This window comes from Mercenaria mercenaria, chromosome 15 (assembly GCF_021730395.1).
Source record: "Mercenaria mercenaria strain notata chromosome 15, MADL_Memer_1, whole genome shotgun sequence".
In the NCBI taxonomy this organism is placed as follows: domain Eukaryota; kingdom Metazoa; phylum Mollusca; class Bivalvia; order Venerida; family Veneridae; genus Mercenaria; species Mercenaria mercenaria.
The window spans coordinates 21,154,614-21,174,271 of NC_069375.1; the positions used below are offsets into that span (position 1 = coordinate 21,154,614).

A 19,658-nucleotide genomic window follows, 5' to 3' on the forward strand; every position below is an offset into this window, starting at 1 on the left:
GCAAAACTCATTAAACTTGTTCTGCAAAATAATTATTTCAAATTTGATGAAGATTTTTATCTCCAAAAAATGGGTACTGCGATGGGCAGCTCAATGGCACCATCATACGCATCGTTATTTATGGGAAAATTTGAACAAGACTTCCTTAGAAATCGAGATCTACAACCGACACTTTGGCTGCGTTTCCTGGATGATATTTTTATGGTGTGGGATCATTCCTTGGAAGAACTAGAACTTTTCATCAGAGAGTTAAACAGTTTTCATCCTGACATAAAGTTTACGCATACTATTTCACAAGATTCGCTCTCGTTTCTAGATGTAAATATATCCAAGGGAAAGAATTTATGTGTCGAAACTAACATATATGTGAAAGAAACTAATAACCACCAGTACTTGGACTATACATCATGTCATCCCAAACAATGTAAGAACGGTATTCCGTATAGTCAAGCAAAACGCTATAGACGTATAATATCAGATGATGACAAGTTCAAACATTCGTTATCACAGCTTCGTGAATTCTTCGTTGACAGAGGTTACCCACATGATGTGTTAGACCGTGCCTTCCAAAAAGTAGTCAATATATCTCAGCAAGATGCTTTACAGACTCAAGTTGGGGACAAAAATAGTGTAATTCCTTTTACTATTGTGTATGATCCAGCGCTTCCACGTATTGGTAACACTATCAATAAATACTGGAGTATTTTGAACCTATCAAAAAGCTTTACAACTAAATCCGTTTATGAGAACTGTAAACCTATTGTTGCCTATAGACGTCCGAAAAATTTACAAGACTATTTGATAAGTTCAGAGTTCAATAAGCAAAGTGATAAACTTTACCTCTCACAGAGATGTAATGGTAGCCAATGTTCGCATTGTACCAATATCGAAACAGGTTCAGAATTTACCAGTCAAATGACTGGTCAATCATACAGTTTACATCATAACGTAAACTGTAAAAGTAACTGTGTAATTTATTTGATTACTTGCAAAAAATGTGACAAACGGTATGTGGGACAAACTAAGTAACCTGTATCAAAACGCATGAACAGTCACCGATTTGATATTACGGTAATAGTTTTACTGACCCTACTTTTTCCTCAATGGTTGCATCACATTTCAATTTACGAGATCATTGCTTAAAGGACTTTTCTTTTATGCCTATTGATGTTGTAAGAAATGACATTGATCGTCTCTGCAAAGAAACAGTGTGGATACATAAACTGAAAACGCTCTATCCAGATGGTTTAAATTCTAAAGTTTTATTTGATATTAATTGACCAATTAACTAATTGTATTGATCTACATATATAGATATGTAATGCCGAGTATATCGTTGTTTTTTCCTATTTCTGTTTTTTATGACAATTAAAACAAATTCTAAACTATTCAACTGTCTCAACATTTCATAATGCACTATTTTGAACAGATTTTTCGTATTCATCACTCAACTTGCGGTCCATATATCTTTCCACATTCCTTCAGCAAATCACCAGTTTCAATGTTTTTGGCTGAATACTCCTCCCATACATTTTGAATTTTGTTCTCAATTGTCTTTGACACTGGTCTTATCCTACGGGTAGAAACACCTTGACGAACATTGAAAATCTGGTTTCATTAAATGTAACATACAAACTATATATATATATAAACAAGAGCACCCTACTGGTATGACAGTGTCACGAACGACAAGAAAAAGAAGAAGAAGAGCACCGCCTTGTGGGTGCAGACACTCATCTGATTTTTTGTCTCTGTATAATAGATTTGCTAAGTCCAATAGGGGCCATAATTCTTGCAAAAAGCCATGTCGAGTTACGGTACTTGCTGTGCACAGTCAGCTTTTAATGGTGAATAACTGCTTCAAGTTTTAAAGCAATAGGTTTGACCGTTAAGGAGAAAAGCTGACCTAAACACAAAACTTAACCAAGAAATCTGATATTTTCTAAGTCAAAAAGGACCGTCTATAATTCTTGCAAAAAGTGGGATGGTGTTATGCTTCTTGTTGTACAGAGTCAGCTTTTGATGGTGAACAAGTGGTGCAAGTTTTAAAGCAATAGCTTTGATAGTTTAGGAGAAAAGCTGACCTTAACATAAAACTTAACCAAGAAATCTGATATTTTCTAAGTCCAAAAGGGGCCATAATTCTTGCAAAACGTAGGATGGAGTTATGTTTCTTGTTGTAGAGTCAGCTTTTGATGGTGAACAAATGTTGCAAGTTTAAAAGCAATAGTTTTGATAGTTTTGGAGAAAAACTGTCACCTAAACATAAAACTTAACCAAGAAATCTGACATTTCCTAAGTCCAAAAGGGGCCATAATTCTTGCAAAAAGCAGGATGGAGTTATATTTCTTGCTGTACAGAGTCAGCTTTTGATGATAAACAAGTGGTGCAAGTTTTAAAGCAATAGCTTTGATAGTTTAGGGGAAAAGCTGACCTAAACATAAAACTTAACCAGGCAACGCAGACACAGACACGGATGCCGATCAAGTGATGACAGTAACTCATCATTTTTTTTTCCTCAAAATAATCAAATGAGTAAAAACAAAAAGGTTAAAGAAACAACTTACAAAACTCTTGTCAGGCATCAGGTATTGTCTAGATCTAGCGAAGATTCATCTTCAGTCTGGTCATCCTACACTGAACTCAATACCAAGGAAATAGAAATGTTCTGCTCAACACGGGGCTAGAGGGCGTGGACGGTAGCATGCATTTCCACTACCGTCCATGAACAGGCTCAATCACACCGAGCCTGCAACATTTTCGTGTTCGTGGTGTTGAGCGACCAGTGTGGAGTTTCCAATTTTTCTATTTTATAAAGAAAGGCAATCAGATAGGTACATACCTAATTTAAGAACTATTTTACATATGGCAGTGTCTTAGATCTGCAAAATTTTCTAGGTGTAAGATCATAATTTGGAGAACAGATGAACTGATACAAAATTAATAATGTTTTACAAGTTGTCCATTCGCTAGTAGCTATTCCTGTCCCAAACCCAGGAGAATGACTCATCAAACACACACACACCCTGGTCTGTATACACTTTAATCCATTCAGTTTCCAGTTATCATAAATTTTCCATTTTTATCTCGATTATAAGTATACATATAGAAAGCTATCTTACCTGACAGACAATGGGGCCAGAGTCCTTCCACGTCCGCACCTTGGTTAAACTTTTAAGGCACTTTCTGTTTATCTCTGTATAACTACTTAATTGAATTGCTTCAAACTTTAAATACTTATTCCTTATCATCACCTACATCAAATGGCTTATGGGTCATAACTCTCAAACCAATATTTCATGAATCATCCAACCTTTTTAACTTAGCTTATTTCCAGTTAAAGTTTTGGCGCACTTTTGCTCTATCTCAGTTACTGCTAAATTGATTTGATTCAAACTTAAAACAGTTGTTCCACATCATATGACACAAGGTCCATATTTTACTCTGGCAGTATTTTGCAGGAATTATGCCCTCTTTTCACTTAGAAATTTAGTTTGATTTTGATGCATTTTCACTATATATATATCTCTTATTAAAGAAGGTATTTGATTGAAACTCAAAATAATTGTCCCACATCATCACCCACCATCATTTTTACACAATTACTTTGGCACCAATAATCTATTTATTAATTTATTATCACCCTTTTTACTTATTATTTCAGGTTTAAGTTTTAATGCACTTTCACTCTATCTCTGTTATTACCAAAAGGATTTGATTCAAACTTAAAATAGTTGTAACACATCATGATCATCACCTGCATTTATGACACAAGGGCCATAACTGTTGCACAAATATTTCATGAATTATGCCCTGTTTACTTAGATTTTCAGGTTAATTTTGGTGCACTTTCACTATTTGTTTGTTATTACTTAATGAATTTGATTCAAACTTAAAATAATTCTTCTACATCATTGTCCTCATCACATGACACAAGGTCCCTGTAACTCTGGTGCAAATATTTCATGATTATGTCCCCTTTTAAGAATATCTGTTTAAGTTTGATGCTTTTTCAGTATATCGCATTTGTTTGTGAATGGATTTAATTCAAACTTAAAACGATTGTTGCACATCCTATGACACAAGCTCTAATATGCCCCTTTTTTCCTTACAATTTCAGGTTAAAGTTGTGGTATATTTTATTACTAGTAAGATTTGATTAAAACTGAAATTATTGTTCCACATTAGTAGCCACATGATGTGACATATGGTGCATTACTTACGCAGAAATTTTCCATGAATTATGTCCCTTTTATACTTACTTAGTGTTTTGATACAATTTATCTCTGTTAAAGTACTCAATACATTTGAGACAGACTTGCTATTATCCAATATCTTCATCCACATTAGAGTCATTAAACACTTCAGTGACAACTCCAGCTTCCTCAGATGTTCCAAGTTTCACAATCCAGCATCGAAATAGTCAAGCGTGCTGTTCCTGTGACAGCCGTTGTTTTCCAAGTACCGGTACTCACGTCTCATAGAGCAACCTACCATATGAAATTGTTCTCCTGCCCAAACTTTTCAAGCTGCAGTAGGCCAACATACATGCATTATTAGTTGTAGCAAATTGTGTGTAATTAACCCGTGATTTTACAACTCTAGCCTGTATATCTAACACTTTTCACTTTGACATCTCACTGGCAGTACTTTTGTAAGCATCTTTCTCTTGCACTGACTGCGCGTCTGTTAATAATACCAGAATATGGAGTTTTTAACAATAATTTAAGATAGAGATACATGAGAATTGTTAACTTAACACATATGCCCCAAAAGATGGCCTTTCGGAGGTAACTGTATGAGAAAAAGCATGCTGTGAATGGGGTCATCAGTTCATTCTACTACGACGATATCATACTACGAAGTTTGATGGACATTCTAAGCTCATTGAGCTATATGTCCTGGAACTATTTTCAGTCTATAGGTCAATGTCACTTTGGCATCTGACTTCCTGACAACCACAACTATAGGGGTCATCGAACTGACCATAGTACAGCCTCACTGGTAGTGTCTGCTCTGAGTGCTTTATGGTTAGAGTTTCAATCTCTAACCATGTCTAGATTTCTTGACTGGCACTCAGTATTTCAAAGAGTTATGTTGTGCCGGGAGGTTACAAAATAAGCCCCAAGGTAACTTGGTTATCTTACAAAATTTGACTACTGTAAACCAGAACATTCCAATTGTCAATCTGAAAGTATTTCGAGTTGAAGCACCAGGCACCAGTACTCTAACATCTCATCTTTAAAACCTTGGTTGAGGTGAGCTGTAAATGCGAACAAGTCACTTTAACAGCCCTGTCTCCTTGTAGATAATGGAGGGGGAATTTCATAAACAAAGGGACATACTAGAATGAAACAAGAAATATTAGTAACCAATGATTGCTCCACAAAATTTGCATATTAAAAGAACACAAATGGAATTTACTGACGTTTAAATGGCAATATCTCATTGAAAACTCATTCTAACCGATAATGAAGAAAATAAGCGCACCTCCTCTTGAGATTGAAACGTCCTATGAATTTTTGCTGAAATCCAGCCAGTAGTTGCTGAGAAATACTCCTGACTATGATGGTGCTTACTAATGTTGAATAATCAAAGGGCAATAAATTAGTTAAAACTCATCTAACCGAAACAAGAAGATAATATGCGCATCTCCTCTTGATAGTAGCTTCCTATAAAGTGTGGCTTAATTCCAACCAGTGGTTGCTGAGAAATACTCCGGACAAGAAATATACATTAGTATACCATTGTTGAATAATCAAAGGGCAGTAATTCAGTGAAAAATCATCCGGCCGGAACACGAAGATTATAGGTACATCTCCTCTTGAAATGTTAGTAAAGCTTCCTATGAAGTATGGCTAAAGTCCAACCAGTGGTTGCTGAGAAATACTGCGGACAAGAATAGTACTATAGTATACGATTGTTGAATAATCAAAGGGCAAAATCATCAGATTGAAACATGAAGACAATATGTGCATCTTCTCTTGATAAAGAAGCTGCCTATGAAATTTTGCTAAATTCCAACAAATTGTTGCTGAGAAATACTCCAGACAAGAAATGCAGGAAGAATGGATGTACAAAGTGGCAACTATATGCTCCCTGAAGGGAAGCATAACAAAGAAGAGAGACTGTTTGCATTAATAGTTGTTTATTAACATTTAGGCAAAAAATTATGACAGCGACAGAACAGCACACTTATGCAAGTCCAGTAAGTTAAACTTTTTATGCTCATTTTATCTTTTAACGTTTTCATAACATGGTAAATGCAAAATGAAACATATACCTTCAGAACAATGCCATAAACGTTAGTAAATATCTGTCAATAAAAAATTAAAAGTTACATTGTACTACGTTTTAACCGTGTGTTAGTATGTAACAAAATCATTGTATATGATAATCCCTGATATTGTGATTGAATGGAAGTAATATATCTCTATCAGTGATGTTCTCTTGAATTATATCATTGTACAGATGTGTATTATAATATCACTTGGACTCCGTCCTTGTGATATTTTCCTTCCCATCTGCACCCTGAACAATGATTTCATTCAAAAAATCTTGTTTCCTAATTAACAGAGATATTATAAATTTTATCAGGGCTTACACATTTATACTACATTATATATAAAAGTTGTGAAATATTTCTGCTACAGAACATGTGCATATTTTTCAATCCACAAGCTAGTCACCTCTAACCATCCTTAAATGGTATAATACCCCAAGACACGTCGCCTCGATGCATTTCAGCTTCTGTGTTGAGATACACTTATTAAACAGCAATTTGTTAGCTGATTGATTCATGTATGTGTATAAGTATTGTGCTAAAACTTTTGTTGTGTAACACTTGTAGGTTGTAACAGCTACAGTCGAACAAAATTTTATCGAAATCTGATCTGGCTCAACAAAAAATTTCAGTCTGAAGTCTACATTATAGGTCCAGATTGTAAGTAAACATAGGCAATATATTTAGCAAATATCAAAACCCCTGTAACAAATACATTTTTAACCTATAATTATACAAAGTCCCAAACAAATATTACTTACTGTCCTAATAAAAAGATCTAGAACAACACAATCATGTTTGGAAAAGAATAACCTAAATTTTTACCCTATATTTGTCCTATACCAGTTTGTCTTGTTGGGTTTGATGATTATGTCACCTAAATGTCCTCATACATTAACACAATTTCAGGCTTTGTAATTACTGGGCGGTATATTATATAAAAAAAAATAAACAAAAATAACTAGTTATGTTTGGTTTACTGCTGTAATTATCAAATTTCTTTCTTTAATGTAAACACCAATCTTTTTTATTACAGCAAATTATTTTTAATTGCAATATAAAATTACAAAAAAGCTGATACCTCCATCATTTTTCATTAAATGTCTATAAATCGGAGTCCTGAGAGGACTGGATTAGGCAGGTTTTGGTTAAACAAAATCACTTTCTGTCAATAGGTTTGTGCCTAAACGCTACTTGTTGACAGCTGGGGTGAGGCAGACAATAACTTAAGAAAAATTTGGTCTATGAACATTATTTTACCAAAGTTGGATAGATTTTAAAAAAATTGCTTTTATGCTAATGAAGATGGATCTATTGACTTAAATACCTATTTGGACTTGGTGACTAATGGAGACAAAAATCAAACGTTTTTGTTTTTTTTTAATTTGGAGTAGTTAAATGTCTATGACCAAATATGGGGGTTGAAACTGCCTCGTTGTACATAGCTCTTTACAATGGATAATAGCCCATCAAAATGGACTCTTAATGGGAACTTCAAAACTACTTGAGATGGTTAAAAAACTATCAAAAGCTGTTTCTCCAACCCTTTTAAAGAATGGTAATATTTTCATCGAGAATATAAAAAGAAACTGACAAAATTCCTGTCATGGATAGGTGCACCAAATACTGGTGTTCTTAGCTCTGCCTTAACTATAGACAAGACATAACATTTAAAATAATTCAAACATGTTTGAATTCTATTTATATTCGAACAATCTAATCATAGACTTTTAACAAGTTTTATGCATGATCAAAAAAGAAACAGTAGCACTATAACCAACAAAAAATCAAACCCCAATAAATTAACAATGTAACAAGACCAAATAAGTTTCAGCAAAATGCTAATTAAGATTGGATTTTTAATTCAGAAATTGACATAGCTGACTAAATACCTCCCATGAAAGTCAATCATTTGAAACCAGTCAACAGTACGGACTATTTAACCCTTACCCTGCTATACTTCTAAAATGGACTGGTCCAATATTCAATTTGGGCAGCATCACTTACTATTTGAAGGGGTGTTCACTGAAAATTTACTGACTGAATAGCGAACAGTGCAGACCATGATAAGCCTGCATTTTATCATTTTTCAGTGCCATATATACATTCTATGCCGAACTTGGTGGAAATGAACATGATGAAAAATTTCCCCTAAACTGTGAGCGATTAGCTTTAAATGTGGCTGCCACATCTTTTGTTATGAACATTAAAATGTCTATTGTTGCAAAATCTTATTTTTGATAATTGTTTTCACATAAATATGCCAAAGGTTTCAATAATGATAAACATAAAATGAAATATAGAATCAACTATTTATGATTACCTCCCTTTATGGTTCAAACTGTATAATGTTCATGTGTAATACTGCAAGTAGTGCTTGCAGTAGTGCTTTTCTAACCATTTAATTATGCATAAATCTATTTGGATAGCTGCTCTATCTGTTTTTAACATAAAATTAAAAACATTATGGAACTTGAATTGCTACTTAATTACAAATTAACAAAAAATAAGAAAAATAACATATTCCATGAGTAAAACTGACTTTCAATACAACATCATCTCCAAACTGTAAAAGAGCCTCACCATGAGAAAACCAACATAGTGCATTTGCAACCAGCACGGATCCAGACCAGCCTGCGCATCTGTACAGTCGGGTCAGGATCCATGCTGTTCGCTTTCAAACGCTATTGCAATTAGTGAAACCGTTTGCAAAAAGCATGGATCCTGACCAAACTGCGCGGATGCGCAAGCTGGTCTGTATCCATGCTGGTCGCAAATGCATTATGTTGGTTTTCTCATGGTGTGGCTCATTATTAAGCTTATTTATAAATTCTTTGCATCATCAAGTTGTACAATGCTGTTAAGTTCACACATGTAATGTAACATTAAAGAAAAAATTTCCACAACTGAATTATCCCAATGATCTTTACTGACACCTGTCACAGTAAGTAAATTGCTCTGCAAGCTTATTAGGTCTAAACACTGGATTTTATGAAAAACACTGCTCAGTTTGTCTTAGAGCTTGCATTTGTTGCATCAGAGTTAGGTACAGATGCACCCTGATTTAGTACAGATGTACCCTGATTTAGTACAGATGTACTCTGATTCAGTAAACTAGCACCTGTTTGATCTTTTGCAGAGTCTGTATTTACGGATGGCTGACTTGGATTTAAAATCTGTAGTGGTTGGTCAAAATTGAGCATTGGAAGTGAAACTGCCCCTTGTTGCCCTGCACCAGATGCATCTATCTTTTTTCCATTTGGCAATGTGATTTTACCTTCATCATCTGGATAGAAGGGTACACATGCAACCTGTTGGGTACCCCCAATTGTTACAGGCACTGCTATTATCAAAGGTTTACGTCCTTCTGGACCATTTGATATCTGCTGATTCTCATTCTGTGACAGGACATTCTGTGACTGGACATTCTGTGACTGGAGCTTTTGCGACTGGACCATCTCAGTTTCAGGAGTAACATCTATTGCACATTGTTTATCATTTATATCAGCAGAACTGTTCTTTATATCCTTTTGTTCCTGTGTAATACCCTGATTCTGAGTTGTAACCGAGTTAAGATTTTTGTCAAAAGCTTTAGTTAACATGCCTTTACCTTTCTGTAAGCTTTGTTTAAGCCCGGATGTTACGACTTCACTAACAGGCATTTCTGTTTCTTTACGACTTGTTTTTTCTGCTTTATTAAGATTATTAACACTGTTTTGTGCAGTCACAGTTCCATTGTAATTATTTATATTTGCAGTATAATCTTCATCATCTGAATCAAGAGGTTCAGTTTTGATCTGTACATATGAAGGTAAAGCAGCATCCTTTTCTGCTTCTACTGGAGCAGCTTCTTTTTCCGCTTCTGCTGGGGCAGCTTCTGCTTCCTTCAGCTGTTTCAGAATACGACCCAACTTTGGACCCCTCTTATCAAATTCTCCCTCTTCTCGCTTCTTTTTCTTTACAGCTAACTCCTGGGCAAACTTTGATCTGAAAATCTGTTTCACTGGTTTCTCCACTTTGGGCTTTTTTGGAGGTTTTAATGTTTTCTCTGGGATTGGTTCATTCAGGATAGGTATCTCTGGTATCTGAGAGGCAATCTTGCTCATTTTGTCAGGGATCAGTGTTCTCACAAAATTGTACTGTGTTTTTCTCTTGGTACTCTGTGTTTTCTTCTGCAATAAAAGAAATCATTTTACTGTCCGGCAATTAAGGATTGTAGACAATTCAAATATTACATTTTTCCAAAGCACTGCAAAGATTATATTGCAAATGCAGTAATATAAACTTAAAGTGGAGTGCCCCCGCTGTTTCTCACACTATCAAACATCAGTCTCATTTTGTTTTTACTTTTCATGTACAATTGCTATCAAAAGTTATTAGAGTACTTCAGAAATTTGAAAAGAATCGTTAGATGTGCCTTAAAAAACACTAACATTTTGTCACACCGTCATTAAAATTTATAATTTCACTGGGTTGTAGCTTGTTGTTAATGTTATAAATTGTCCATTACTCTCATTGTCCTTTCATAATAGAAACTTTATTTCAAAATATTGGATTATAAATTGAAACCTGATAATAAAACAGAACGTTTTCTTAAACTGTATGATTATTAACTAATCTCATGAAAGCGTTTTCAAAATATGCTTTCTGATGTTGCAAGAGCATAAAATGAAAAAAAAAAAACAAGTGACCAAGTATTACAGTGGTAATACAGAAGTCCCCTACTGGTGGAAAACTTCCATGAATGGAAACAATTTTACTTGACCTTCAATAGTGACCTTGACCTTTGACCGACAACCTTGGGTCATATGCGTGACACATAGTCTAATCATGTGGAACATTTCTGCGTAGTAATAAAAAAATCCTTCAATGCAATAAAAAGTTACGGTGTAGAAACAAATTTTTACTTGACTTTAAACAGTGGTCTTGACCTTTAACCGACAAGCATAGACCATGTGTTGACACATTGTCTAATCATTGGGAACATGTGTGTATCACTAAGATAATCCACCAATGCACATAAAAAAAAAGTTATGGAGCAGAATCCATTTTTACATTACCTTCTATAGTGACCTTGACCGCAAGCCATGCACATGCATAATATACATATTGCCCTCTATTCACATACCAAGTTTTATGAAACTAGCTTGAATACTCTACGAGTAATTGCAGGATCCAGATTTGCAGACAGACAGAACGATGGATGGATAGAGGACATTCCTATAGCCCCACCAATAGGGGACTAACAAAGGAAATGTGGATTTTGAAACTATCTTGTTTTAACTTTTCGGATCAAGCATAAAATGAAAAAAAACAAAAAAACTTGTATGCAAATTTACACCATGTACCTTATATACAATAAGAATCTTTCACTGGTTGAAGGCACAGATGGAAATATCTGGCTCGAGGGTAACTGTTTGGGTGGTAACAATCTACCAAGTTATCTTGAAACCTTGTCCCCCATGAATGTTAATGATTTTATAGTATTCAGGATGTTCTATGAATCTCATAACAAACTGAGTTAACATTGTAATTCTTTTTTAAATCTGTAGTTTTATATCCTTGAAATTTTTGACAGAAAAGTGTTGCAAAAGTTGAGAACAGACATCTACAACAGTATTTAGCCAGTAATGAAATCCCATCTTCCAGTTAAGATAACAAAACAATTTGGTAGAAACTTTTTCATGTTTATATCCTGATATTTGGAGGGATTTTATTAACTGATATGCTTGGTCTCTTCATGTTGCTGGTATACCTTTGGAGGTGACAGTTCATAATCTTGTTCCAGTTTAACAACCAAATTAGGACTGTCTGCGGCTCGTCGAGATTTCCGTACAGGACTTTTGTCCGTAAAACATTTAGTTTTAGATCCTGGTGGTCTTCCTCGCTTCCTTTTTGGTAATACTTCTGGAAAAAAAAAAAAAGAGAGCAAATTTCTTTATGAACTTGTAAAGACAAAGGGAGGTAACTGCTACACAGGATTAAGAAGTCTCCTGAATGCCAAAAAAAATCTCAAGTCAAGACTGTTTAGCTGACTGAAGGTAAACAAGAATAATGTCAACACTGTATGACTTATGCCCCCTGAAAATGTATGACACAATAAAATATAAAGTAAAAAAAAAATGACTGGCAAACTAAAAGAAAAATAAGTCTATATGCAGAGCTCCAGATAAGCTGCGTATTTGCGTATTTACGCAATTAAAATTGCAGAAAACCCAATTGAATTCATACAGTGTGCGTACTGAAACGCAATTAAAATTCCTAATACCAAATTCGTAAAAAATAGCTTGCGTATCGCATTTTCCTTATAACTAGAATGGGTACGAGACTTTAACGCTAGATTTGACTGACTGGTTATATGTTACTGCAGAACAGGTTGCAATTTATCGGAAAAATAACGGGACCATTCAGTCGGCTGATCGGTGTTATTTGGACGCTTTGTAAACAATTTTACGCCGATAAAATGTAAGAGGTTGCAGGAAAAAACATTGTTGCAGCACAAACAAACAAATTAGTGGGATATTTTGCTGTTCAACAATGACAGTTATCTGTTTGTGACGATGTAGTGTCACCAATATTGGATGGCATCTTTTGGGAGAATGCATATTGCGGTGACCACATCGTTCAGGATATTGTGGATGAACTGATCTCAGACTGCATTAAAAGTGAAAAAGAAAACAACAGTATGAAACATTCATTACAATTTTAAATACATTTTTGTATTAAACATTGAAGGGCGCCATTAAAATACTTAGTCAGTCCTGTTTAATGATATATACCATGTATACTGTAAGCAAAAAAATACTCAATTGTTAGTGCGAGATTGGTAAAATACCCAGTTGGTTTTCGCAAATACCCAATTGGTTTTAGCAAATACCCAATTACTTCTGAAAAGGCTGGGTAATGATATTATTTTTACCCAATTCAAATTTCCAATACCCAATTCAGACAAAAAATGATGGGTAAATACCCAATTGCACCAAAAGCTTATCTGGAGCTCTGTATATGTATACTTCATTTTTGATGATGAATGCCAAGTTCCATTTGTGAAGGAAACTGTAGGAGTTAAGCATATAAAGTTCAGGGATAACGGAAATATGGATAAATCCAAAGAAGAGGCATAAATCAAAAAGTTAAAATCAGACATGAAAGTTCTGTGGATATTGCCAAGTCCACTTCATGCTGATGGAGTACACCAAGTTTCATATGAACTGAATGAAAACTTTTAAGTGTTGAGTACACAAGACAGTGTAATGGATGAAGGGACACATTGACAGATGAATGGACGGATGGATGGGTGGAATGACAGACACAGTTCAATCACTACCGGCACATGGCTCCCTGGTCTCCCAACACATGGGGCATTAAAAACTTGCAACAAAATGATTACGGCGACAAAATACCTGATAATTGAGGATTTATCCCAATTATTACAATCACCTTCATGCACAAATATTTGAAAATATCAATTGTGGACTGAAGGTCAGAGATCAGTCTCAAAACTGAGATATCTGATTGGCTGTTTCCTAGTACAATGTTGAAACTACAGTTCCAATGCTGTTCTTCAAATTAACATTTGTAATATCAAAGCATAATATTTTAATACAATTTTGTACAAATATTCACCTGTCTTCACTACAGCATCTGTCATGCCAAAATCATCAGGAGGGAAATCTACCTGGCAACCTTCTGAAGAGTTCATCACAGGTGCTGCTGTCTCACTGCTGGGAAAAATATCAACAACCATTAGTGAGTTCACACATATTTTATTTAAGCTTAATTGTGAAAAGACAACAAAGAAACCTGTACCAGTTCTTTCAAGGAAACAGGGCTTCACATTAACCAGTGTTCTACACCAGGCATGTTAAAGAAACAAATCTGCCTTTTCAAAAACAGTTAGACTAATATAGCCAGATATGCCTGTATCAAAATTTTCTCCTACGTGTTTTTTTTCTGGGGTTTTTGTATTGCTCTGTCCCTCTGATCCGACTGCTCTGTATCTGCTCTAGTAGAGGATGAATTGGCACTCTTCACTGGCTGCCATTATTCATGTAAATAGGCTTTGAATGTTTTTATCATGAAAGCTATATACTAGTAAATATGGCATAATATATAATAAAGCATAATCATTTAAATCATTTCAAGTGAGTTGCTTGGGAAAAGCCAATGGAACAGTGAATTAAAGCAATAAATATAGCTGAATTGAAGCAATTCAAATGTACACTAGTCAGATCTGTGTGGAACTAAATACCAAAAACAGCAAACTGTTACAGATTAAGCATCTTCAGTAATGTTATTTCAACATGTGTCAGACAAAGAAAGGACTCAGTCAAACTGGACAACATACCTTGCATTTAGTTCAGTATCATTAGTACTGTGTACAGGTAAACTAGCTGTAGATATGTTATCAGCGCTATTTTCCTCCGTCTCTGTCTCAGTTGCAGATCGGATAATGGATGCAGTTGACTCTGCAGTCGCTGCAGCATCTGACACAGGAGTGGTCAGTTCACCTTCTAGCCGCCGTCTTTTGAATTCCTGCATCTTCTCGTACAAACCTGAAATGTGAAATCATTCCATTTATCTTTCCTATCACAATACCATATATGAGCCGCACCATAAGAAAACCAACATAGTGCATTTGCGACCAGCATGGATCCAGACCAGCCTGCGCATCTGCGCAGTCTAATCAGCATCCATGCTGGTCGCAAATGCTCTATGTTGGTTTTCACATGGCGCGGCTCATATGTTATTTCGTTACTTCTGCCTCTCCAAAATATCTGATTTTGAAGTGTAATAAAGAAGCCATCAACTGTGAAATAATTGCTATTCATAAGAAAGTTATCACCATGGATTTCATGGTTCTAGGAAACTTAATCCAGCCAAAAAATCATTTAATATATAATTTAATCTCCAAGAAGTCACACCCTTTTAAAATTTTGAAATGCTACATTTGTGAATTCCAAACTGTATCCCTGTTCGTCTACAACATGGTTCGCTTAATTTTAAGCGGCTGTGATAAAATATAGCAGTTTCAGAATTAAAATTTTTAATAAACAACAAAACAACAAATGAACTGAAACAAGAAGCTGCGTTCAATAAACACCTAAACACCCCTGGTGGCATCCTTGTCGATACAAAGCAACCCAAGTCCAAAATGAGGTCAAGTTCAAGGTCAAACTGAGGTCAGGTGATGTCTGAAGACGAGAAATGGTCACAGGTTACATCTGCGTTAGTATCAAGTCATTCTAGTAAGGGGTATTGATGCTAGACGAAACAGTCCCATTTGGTTAACATCAGTAGATGTCGGGGGCATAAAAGTACTTCAATTTCAGTAGCATAAATTCGCAAGGGCTATTTCATTAATCACGTAAAATAGCCAGTGTTTCAGGCTAGCATGTTTCTTAACCTTTACCCTGCTAAATTTCTATGATAAATTGTCTTCTTTTCAATTTAGATAGTACCATTAACTGTTAAAAGGGGTGCTTACCAAAAATATACTGACTGAATGGCGAATAGTGTAGATCTTGATCAGATTGCATGGATGTGCAGGCTGATCATAATCTACACTAGTCGCAAAGGCAGAATCAATTGTGTCCAGCAGGGTAAGGGTGAAGATACAGGACATTAGCAACATACCAAGTCTCTTCAGAATTTTTGTCCTCTCTTTATCTTTTAAACCTTGTTTCCTTTTCTCTGAGAAGTGACGATATTTCTTTGTTGGTAAATGTCTGAAGAAAAGGGCAATTACAACATATTTAAATTAACTTAAAACTGTTACTGTCAAACCAAGACTTCTCATATGACACCAGTACTGGTTTTTCCAGGAAGCGGACTCGAGAGTGGTTCCAATAAGCTAGAAGCGTTCATAACAATAAAGCTAAAACAAATTAGTATAAACTAAACTAAGAGCATTTCTAAACACATTATTTTACTACTCAAACTGTACAACAAAATGAAACAACATTATGTTTGAAAACAGCAACTTTCCAATAAAACTTTCCAACCTTTTTAATATAACAGTGGATAAATTAACTTTTTTTTTCAACTGTTTTCGCTTCCTTTAAAAGCCTCTTTATGTTCAGAATATTAAAGTTGGGCTTTTAAAATATATAAAGTAAACTTTAAAACTCATATATGCAAAAGCAGAATGTCTATTGGCAGCTATACCTTTTCTTTTTGCCTCTTTCTTTCTCATATTCCTCCATGATTTTATCTACAAGTTTCTCAACAGCTTGTTCTTCAGAAAGACCTTCCATGTCTTCCTCAGTGACACTCTCTGCTTGAACGACAGCTTCATCACTTGGTTCTGCATTCACTTGTCCTTCCTTGAGCTTTGACTGTTCTGTCAAGGCCTGCAGACTTAGAGGTATCGGCTTGCCTTTAGGCGGCTGAATTGTTGCCAATAAAGCTGGCCATGTAAAAACTGAGTGAAACCTTGCCTGCAAAACATAAACAACCTTGTATTAATACTTCTTTGCGTGTTTGGGCACAGTAAATACCATACTTCTATATTAATATATGAGCTGTATGGAAGGTTTAATTAATCAAGTAAGTGTTCTTGGATTCTTGACCAATATATACCTCTTCTTTGACAGAATCTCACAGTTACAAAGCAGGCCCATTTGAGGGCTATGTTGGCGCTACATTTCTCCCAACAATAAATGGTCAACTGCAAACTTTAAAAGATTTCTTGTACAAATTTATGGAACTTTTTTTGTAAAATTTAAGGAGGGTAGCCATTAAGTTGCTACAAATCAAATAACATTACAACATCAACATTTGCAAAGGTAAGTTTAATTATAAGCTATCTACAAACCAAGTTTGGCCATCTACCAGTACAAACCAAGTTTGGCCATCTACAAACCAAGTTTGGTGACTCTGTAATAAGTGAAATAAAATACCAGTATGCTGATTTTTTTTTTTCTATTTTAAGTTTTGGTAGCTGTATGTGTGTATGGAATGGAACTATTCAAGCAAATTTTAGACCAATCATACATGGAAACTACAAGCAAAGTTATTTATGAGAAGTTCATACTGGTTTTCTGTTCTTAAGTTCTGATTAATCCTCAGTGCTGTGCAGCAGAACCATTTTGACAAAGCTGAGAGAGGTCCATGAAAGGATGCTACTGACCAAAGTTGGTGAACTTCATCAAGCTGTTTATGAGAAGTAATTTCAGAGTCTTTTACTTTTAGCTTAGGCAGTCCATGTGAAAGGAATGCAAATATGTAAGCAAGAGCACTGCTGTGTGGAGCAAAATTCACCCAAACCAATGTGCTTTTCAAATTTCAGGAATGACATGACATTTAAACATGAGCACCACCTACGGGTGCCATCACTCCTCTGCAAGTGCTGGACAATATGTAAGATAAGAGTTATAGTTCAGATTTTCTAACTGTATAAAGATGCCATAATTTTGACAAAATGCAGGTTAGAGTTATGGTTCTCAAACTATATTGTCCCTTAATGATGATAAACAAGTGTTCAAAGAGTTTCAAAGCTGTAGCTCTTACAGGTTTAGAGGAAAGGTGACCTAAACAAAAACTTTAACCAATAAACTAAAACTCTCTAAGTACAAAACGGGTCATAATTCTGACAAAATGCATATCAGAGTTATGGGTCTTGGCCTACATGGTCCCCTAATGATGATAAACATGTGTGCAAAGTTTCAAAGCTGTAGCTCATTTATGTATACACTGATCTCAACATAGGCTGCTTAACATATGACTGCATCGACACCATATTGGTGTTTACACTATTCTTATACTACCTGAAGTTTCTGGTAGTCTGTTGTTCTTCTCACTCTGTCTAACTGCTTTTTGCACACCACGTGTGTTAATTCAGATTTTCCTTTCTTTTCTTTTTCTCGTCTTCTGGCAGCATTCTGAAATGTAACAAGAGTTTACAGATTCATTTCTTGGACATAATGAAAAGCAGAAACATAAGAGATTCTGACCTCCATATTATATGAGTCGCACCGTGAGGAAACCAACATAGTGCGTTTGCGACCTACATGGATCCAGACCAGCCTGCGCATCCACGCAGTCTGGTCAGGATCCATGCTGTTTGCTAAAGGTTTCTCTAATTGCAACAGGCCTTGAAAGTGAACAGCATGGATCCTGACAAGACTGCGCAGATGCGCAGGCTGGTCTGGATCCATGCTGGTCGCAAACGCACTATGTTGGTTTTCTCGGCGCAACTCAATTTTAATGTTTCATTTTCATCCATATTGAACTAAAGGCCATTCCTGCATAAAAACACATTTTGGATTAACAAAGAAAAAAAACCTACATTAACAACGAAATTAATGAGCCATTAATGCACATTTTAACTGAAGCCCCATAACAAGGTTGAATTGTTAACAAATAAAATTTTCAAGAACTGTAGTTGTGAATTAGAAGGCACATCTATCTTATTTGAGCCATGCCATGAGAAAACCAACATAGTGGCTTTGCGACCAGCATGGATCCAGACCAGCCTGCGCATTTGCGCAGTCTGGTCAGGATCCATGCTGTCTGCTTTCAGAGCCTATAGCAATTTGAGAAACTGTTAGCGAACAGCATGAATCCTGACCAGACTGCATGGATGCGCAGGCTGGTCTGGATCCATGCAATCTGACTAAAGTACTTGATCTTCTAAACGAAGATCTGAAAACGACCCATTCACATTCGTCTTCTGTATATTTTGGATTTCCAGTATTGCTATTTTTATTTTATCCAATCAGACGACTTGTTCGAATGTCAAAGAGTAAGAAAAATGTGCAGTTATTTCAGGGCTCGAACCCGGGACCCCTCGCTTACAAAGCAAGTGGCCTACCGACTGAGCTAACCGGCTATCTGATACATTATGACATAAGAATTGTAAATATCAAAAGTCAAAGCTACAGGTAGATTTGCAAGATGTTGTAAGTTAGGCTCTGATTGGCTAGCGAAAGGGTCGTCAGAACGAGGCAATGAATAGGTCGTTCTCAGATCCTATGCGTAGCGTAATAGGATATGTACTTTAGTCAGATTGGGATCCATGCTGGTCGCCATTCCACTATGTTGGTTTTCTCATGGCATGGCTCATTTCATGATTTAGATGAATAAAGATTGTTGACTGAATCATCCCCCATAGAATAAACTTAAAATTTTAACTTGAAAATGAAAATAATAGATACTGTAGTTCATCCCCAGCTAAGAACACAGCTACTTAATACAAACAGTGTCACCAGATCAAAAGGCGTCAACAAGTTTAACATCTCTCTTTAAAGAGAACAATGAAACTGGATATGAAAACAACTCAATAACATATCAATTTTATGTAACAACAGCAACATATTTTGTATGTTAAGACCAGGCTTTAAGACAGTCTGAAGAATTCTGATGTTACTGCATG

General features: G+C 35.5%; 3 protein-coding genes across 4 annotated transcripts in view; 1 reads left to right on the forward strand and 2 right to left on the reverse strand.

Annotated features, from left to right (window-relative positions):
- Positions 1 to 3,659, reverse strand: part of LOC123547630 (influenza virus NS1A-binding protein homolog) — a 70,819-nt gene extending 67,160 nt beyond the window's left edge. The window contains exon 1 of the mRNA XM_045334897.2: positions 3,123 to 3,659. The gene's annotated coding sequence lies outside the window, so the exon portion shown is untranslated. The remainder of the gene's footprint in view (positions 1 to 3,122) is intronic.
- LOC128548727 (uncharacterized) lies at positions 70 to 2,661 on the forward strand. Its single transcript, XM_053524114.1, has 2 exons — positions 70 to 853; positions 2,582 to 2,661. The coding sequence occupies exons 1-2, from the start codon at positions 70 to 72 to the stop codon at positions 2,659 to 2,661; spliced, it is 864 nt and encodes a 287-aa protein (XP_053380089.1).
- A 2,478-nt stretch (positions 3,660 to 6,137) lies between the features above and the next one.
- LOC123547616 (uncharacterized) overlaps positions 6,138 to 19,658 on the reverse strand; it is a 62,440-nt gene continuing 48,919 nt past the window's right edge. The window contains exons 25-31 of one of the 2 annotated variants that reach the window (XM_053524744.1): positions 18,052 to 18,165; positions 16,451 to 16,722; positions 15,920 to 16,011; positions 14,631 to 14,838; positions 13,910 to 14,004; positions 12,039 to 12,190; positions 6,138 to 10,455 (exon numbers count right to left, since the gene is read on the reverse strand). In XM_053524744.1, coding sequence (XP_053380719.1) covers positions 9,289 to 10,455; positions 12,039 to 12,190; positions 13,910 to 14,004; positions 14,631 to 14,838; positions 15,920 to 16,011; positions 16,451 to 16,722; positions 18,052 to 18,165 — 2,100 coding nt within the window. In that variant the 3' untranslated portion in view covers positions 6,138 to 9,288. Of the gene's footprint in view, positions 10,456 to 12,038; positions 12,191 to 13,909; positions 14,008 to 14,630; positions 14,839 to 15,919; positions 16,012 to 16,450; positions 16,723 to 18,051; positions 18,166 to 19,658 lie in introns of both variants that reach the window. The other variant, XM_053524742.1, reaches the window with a different exon arrangement.

Excerpts from the sequence above, each read along its gene's own strand:
- LOC128548727 (XM_053524114.1), top strand. The coding sequence starts at position 70 with ATGGGTACTGCGATGGGCAGCTCAATGGCACCATCATACGCATCGTTA. Across the intron at positions 854-2,581 it reads ACTTTACCTCTCACAGAGAT|GCATCAGGTATTGTCTAGAT; the intron begins GTAATGGTAGCC and ends AACTCTTGTCAG.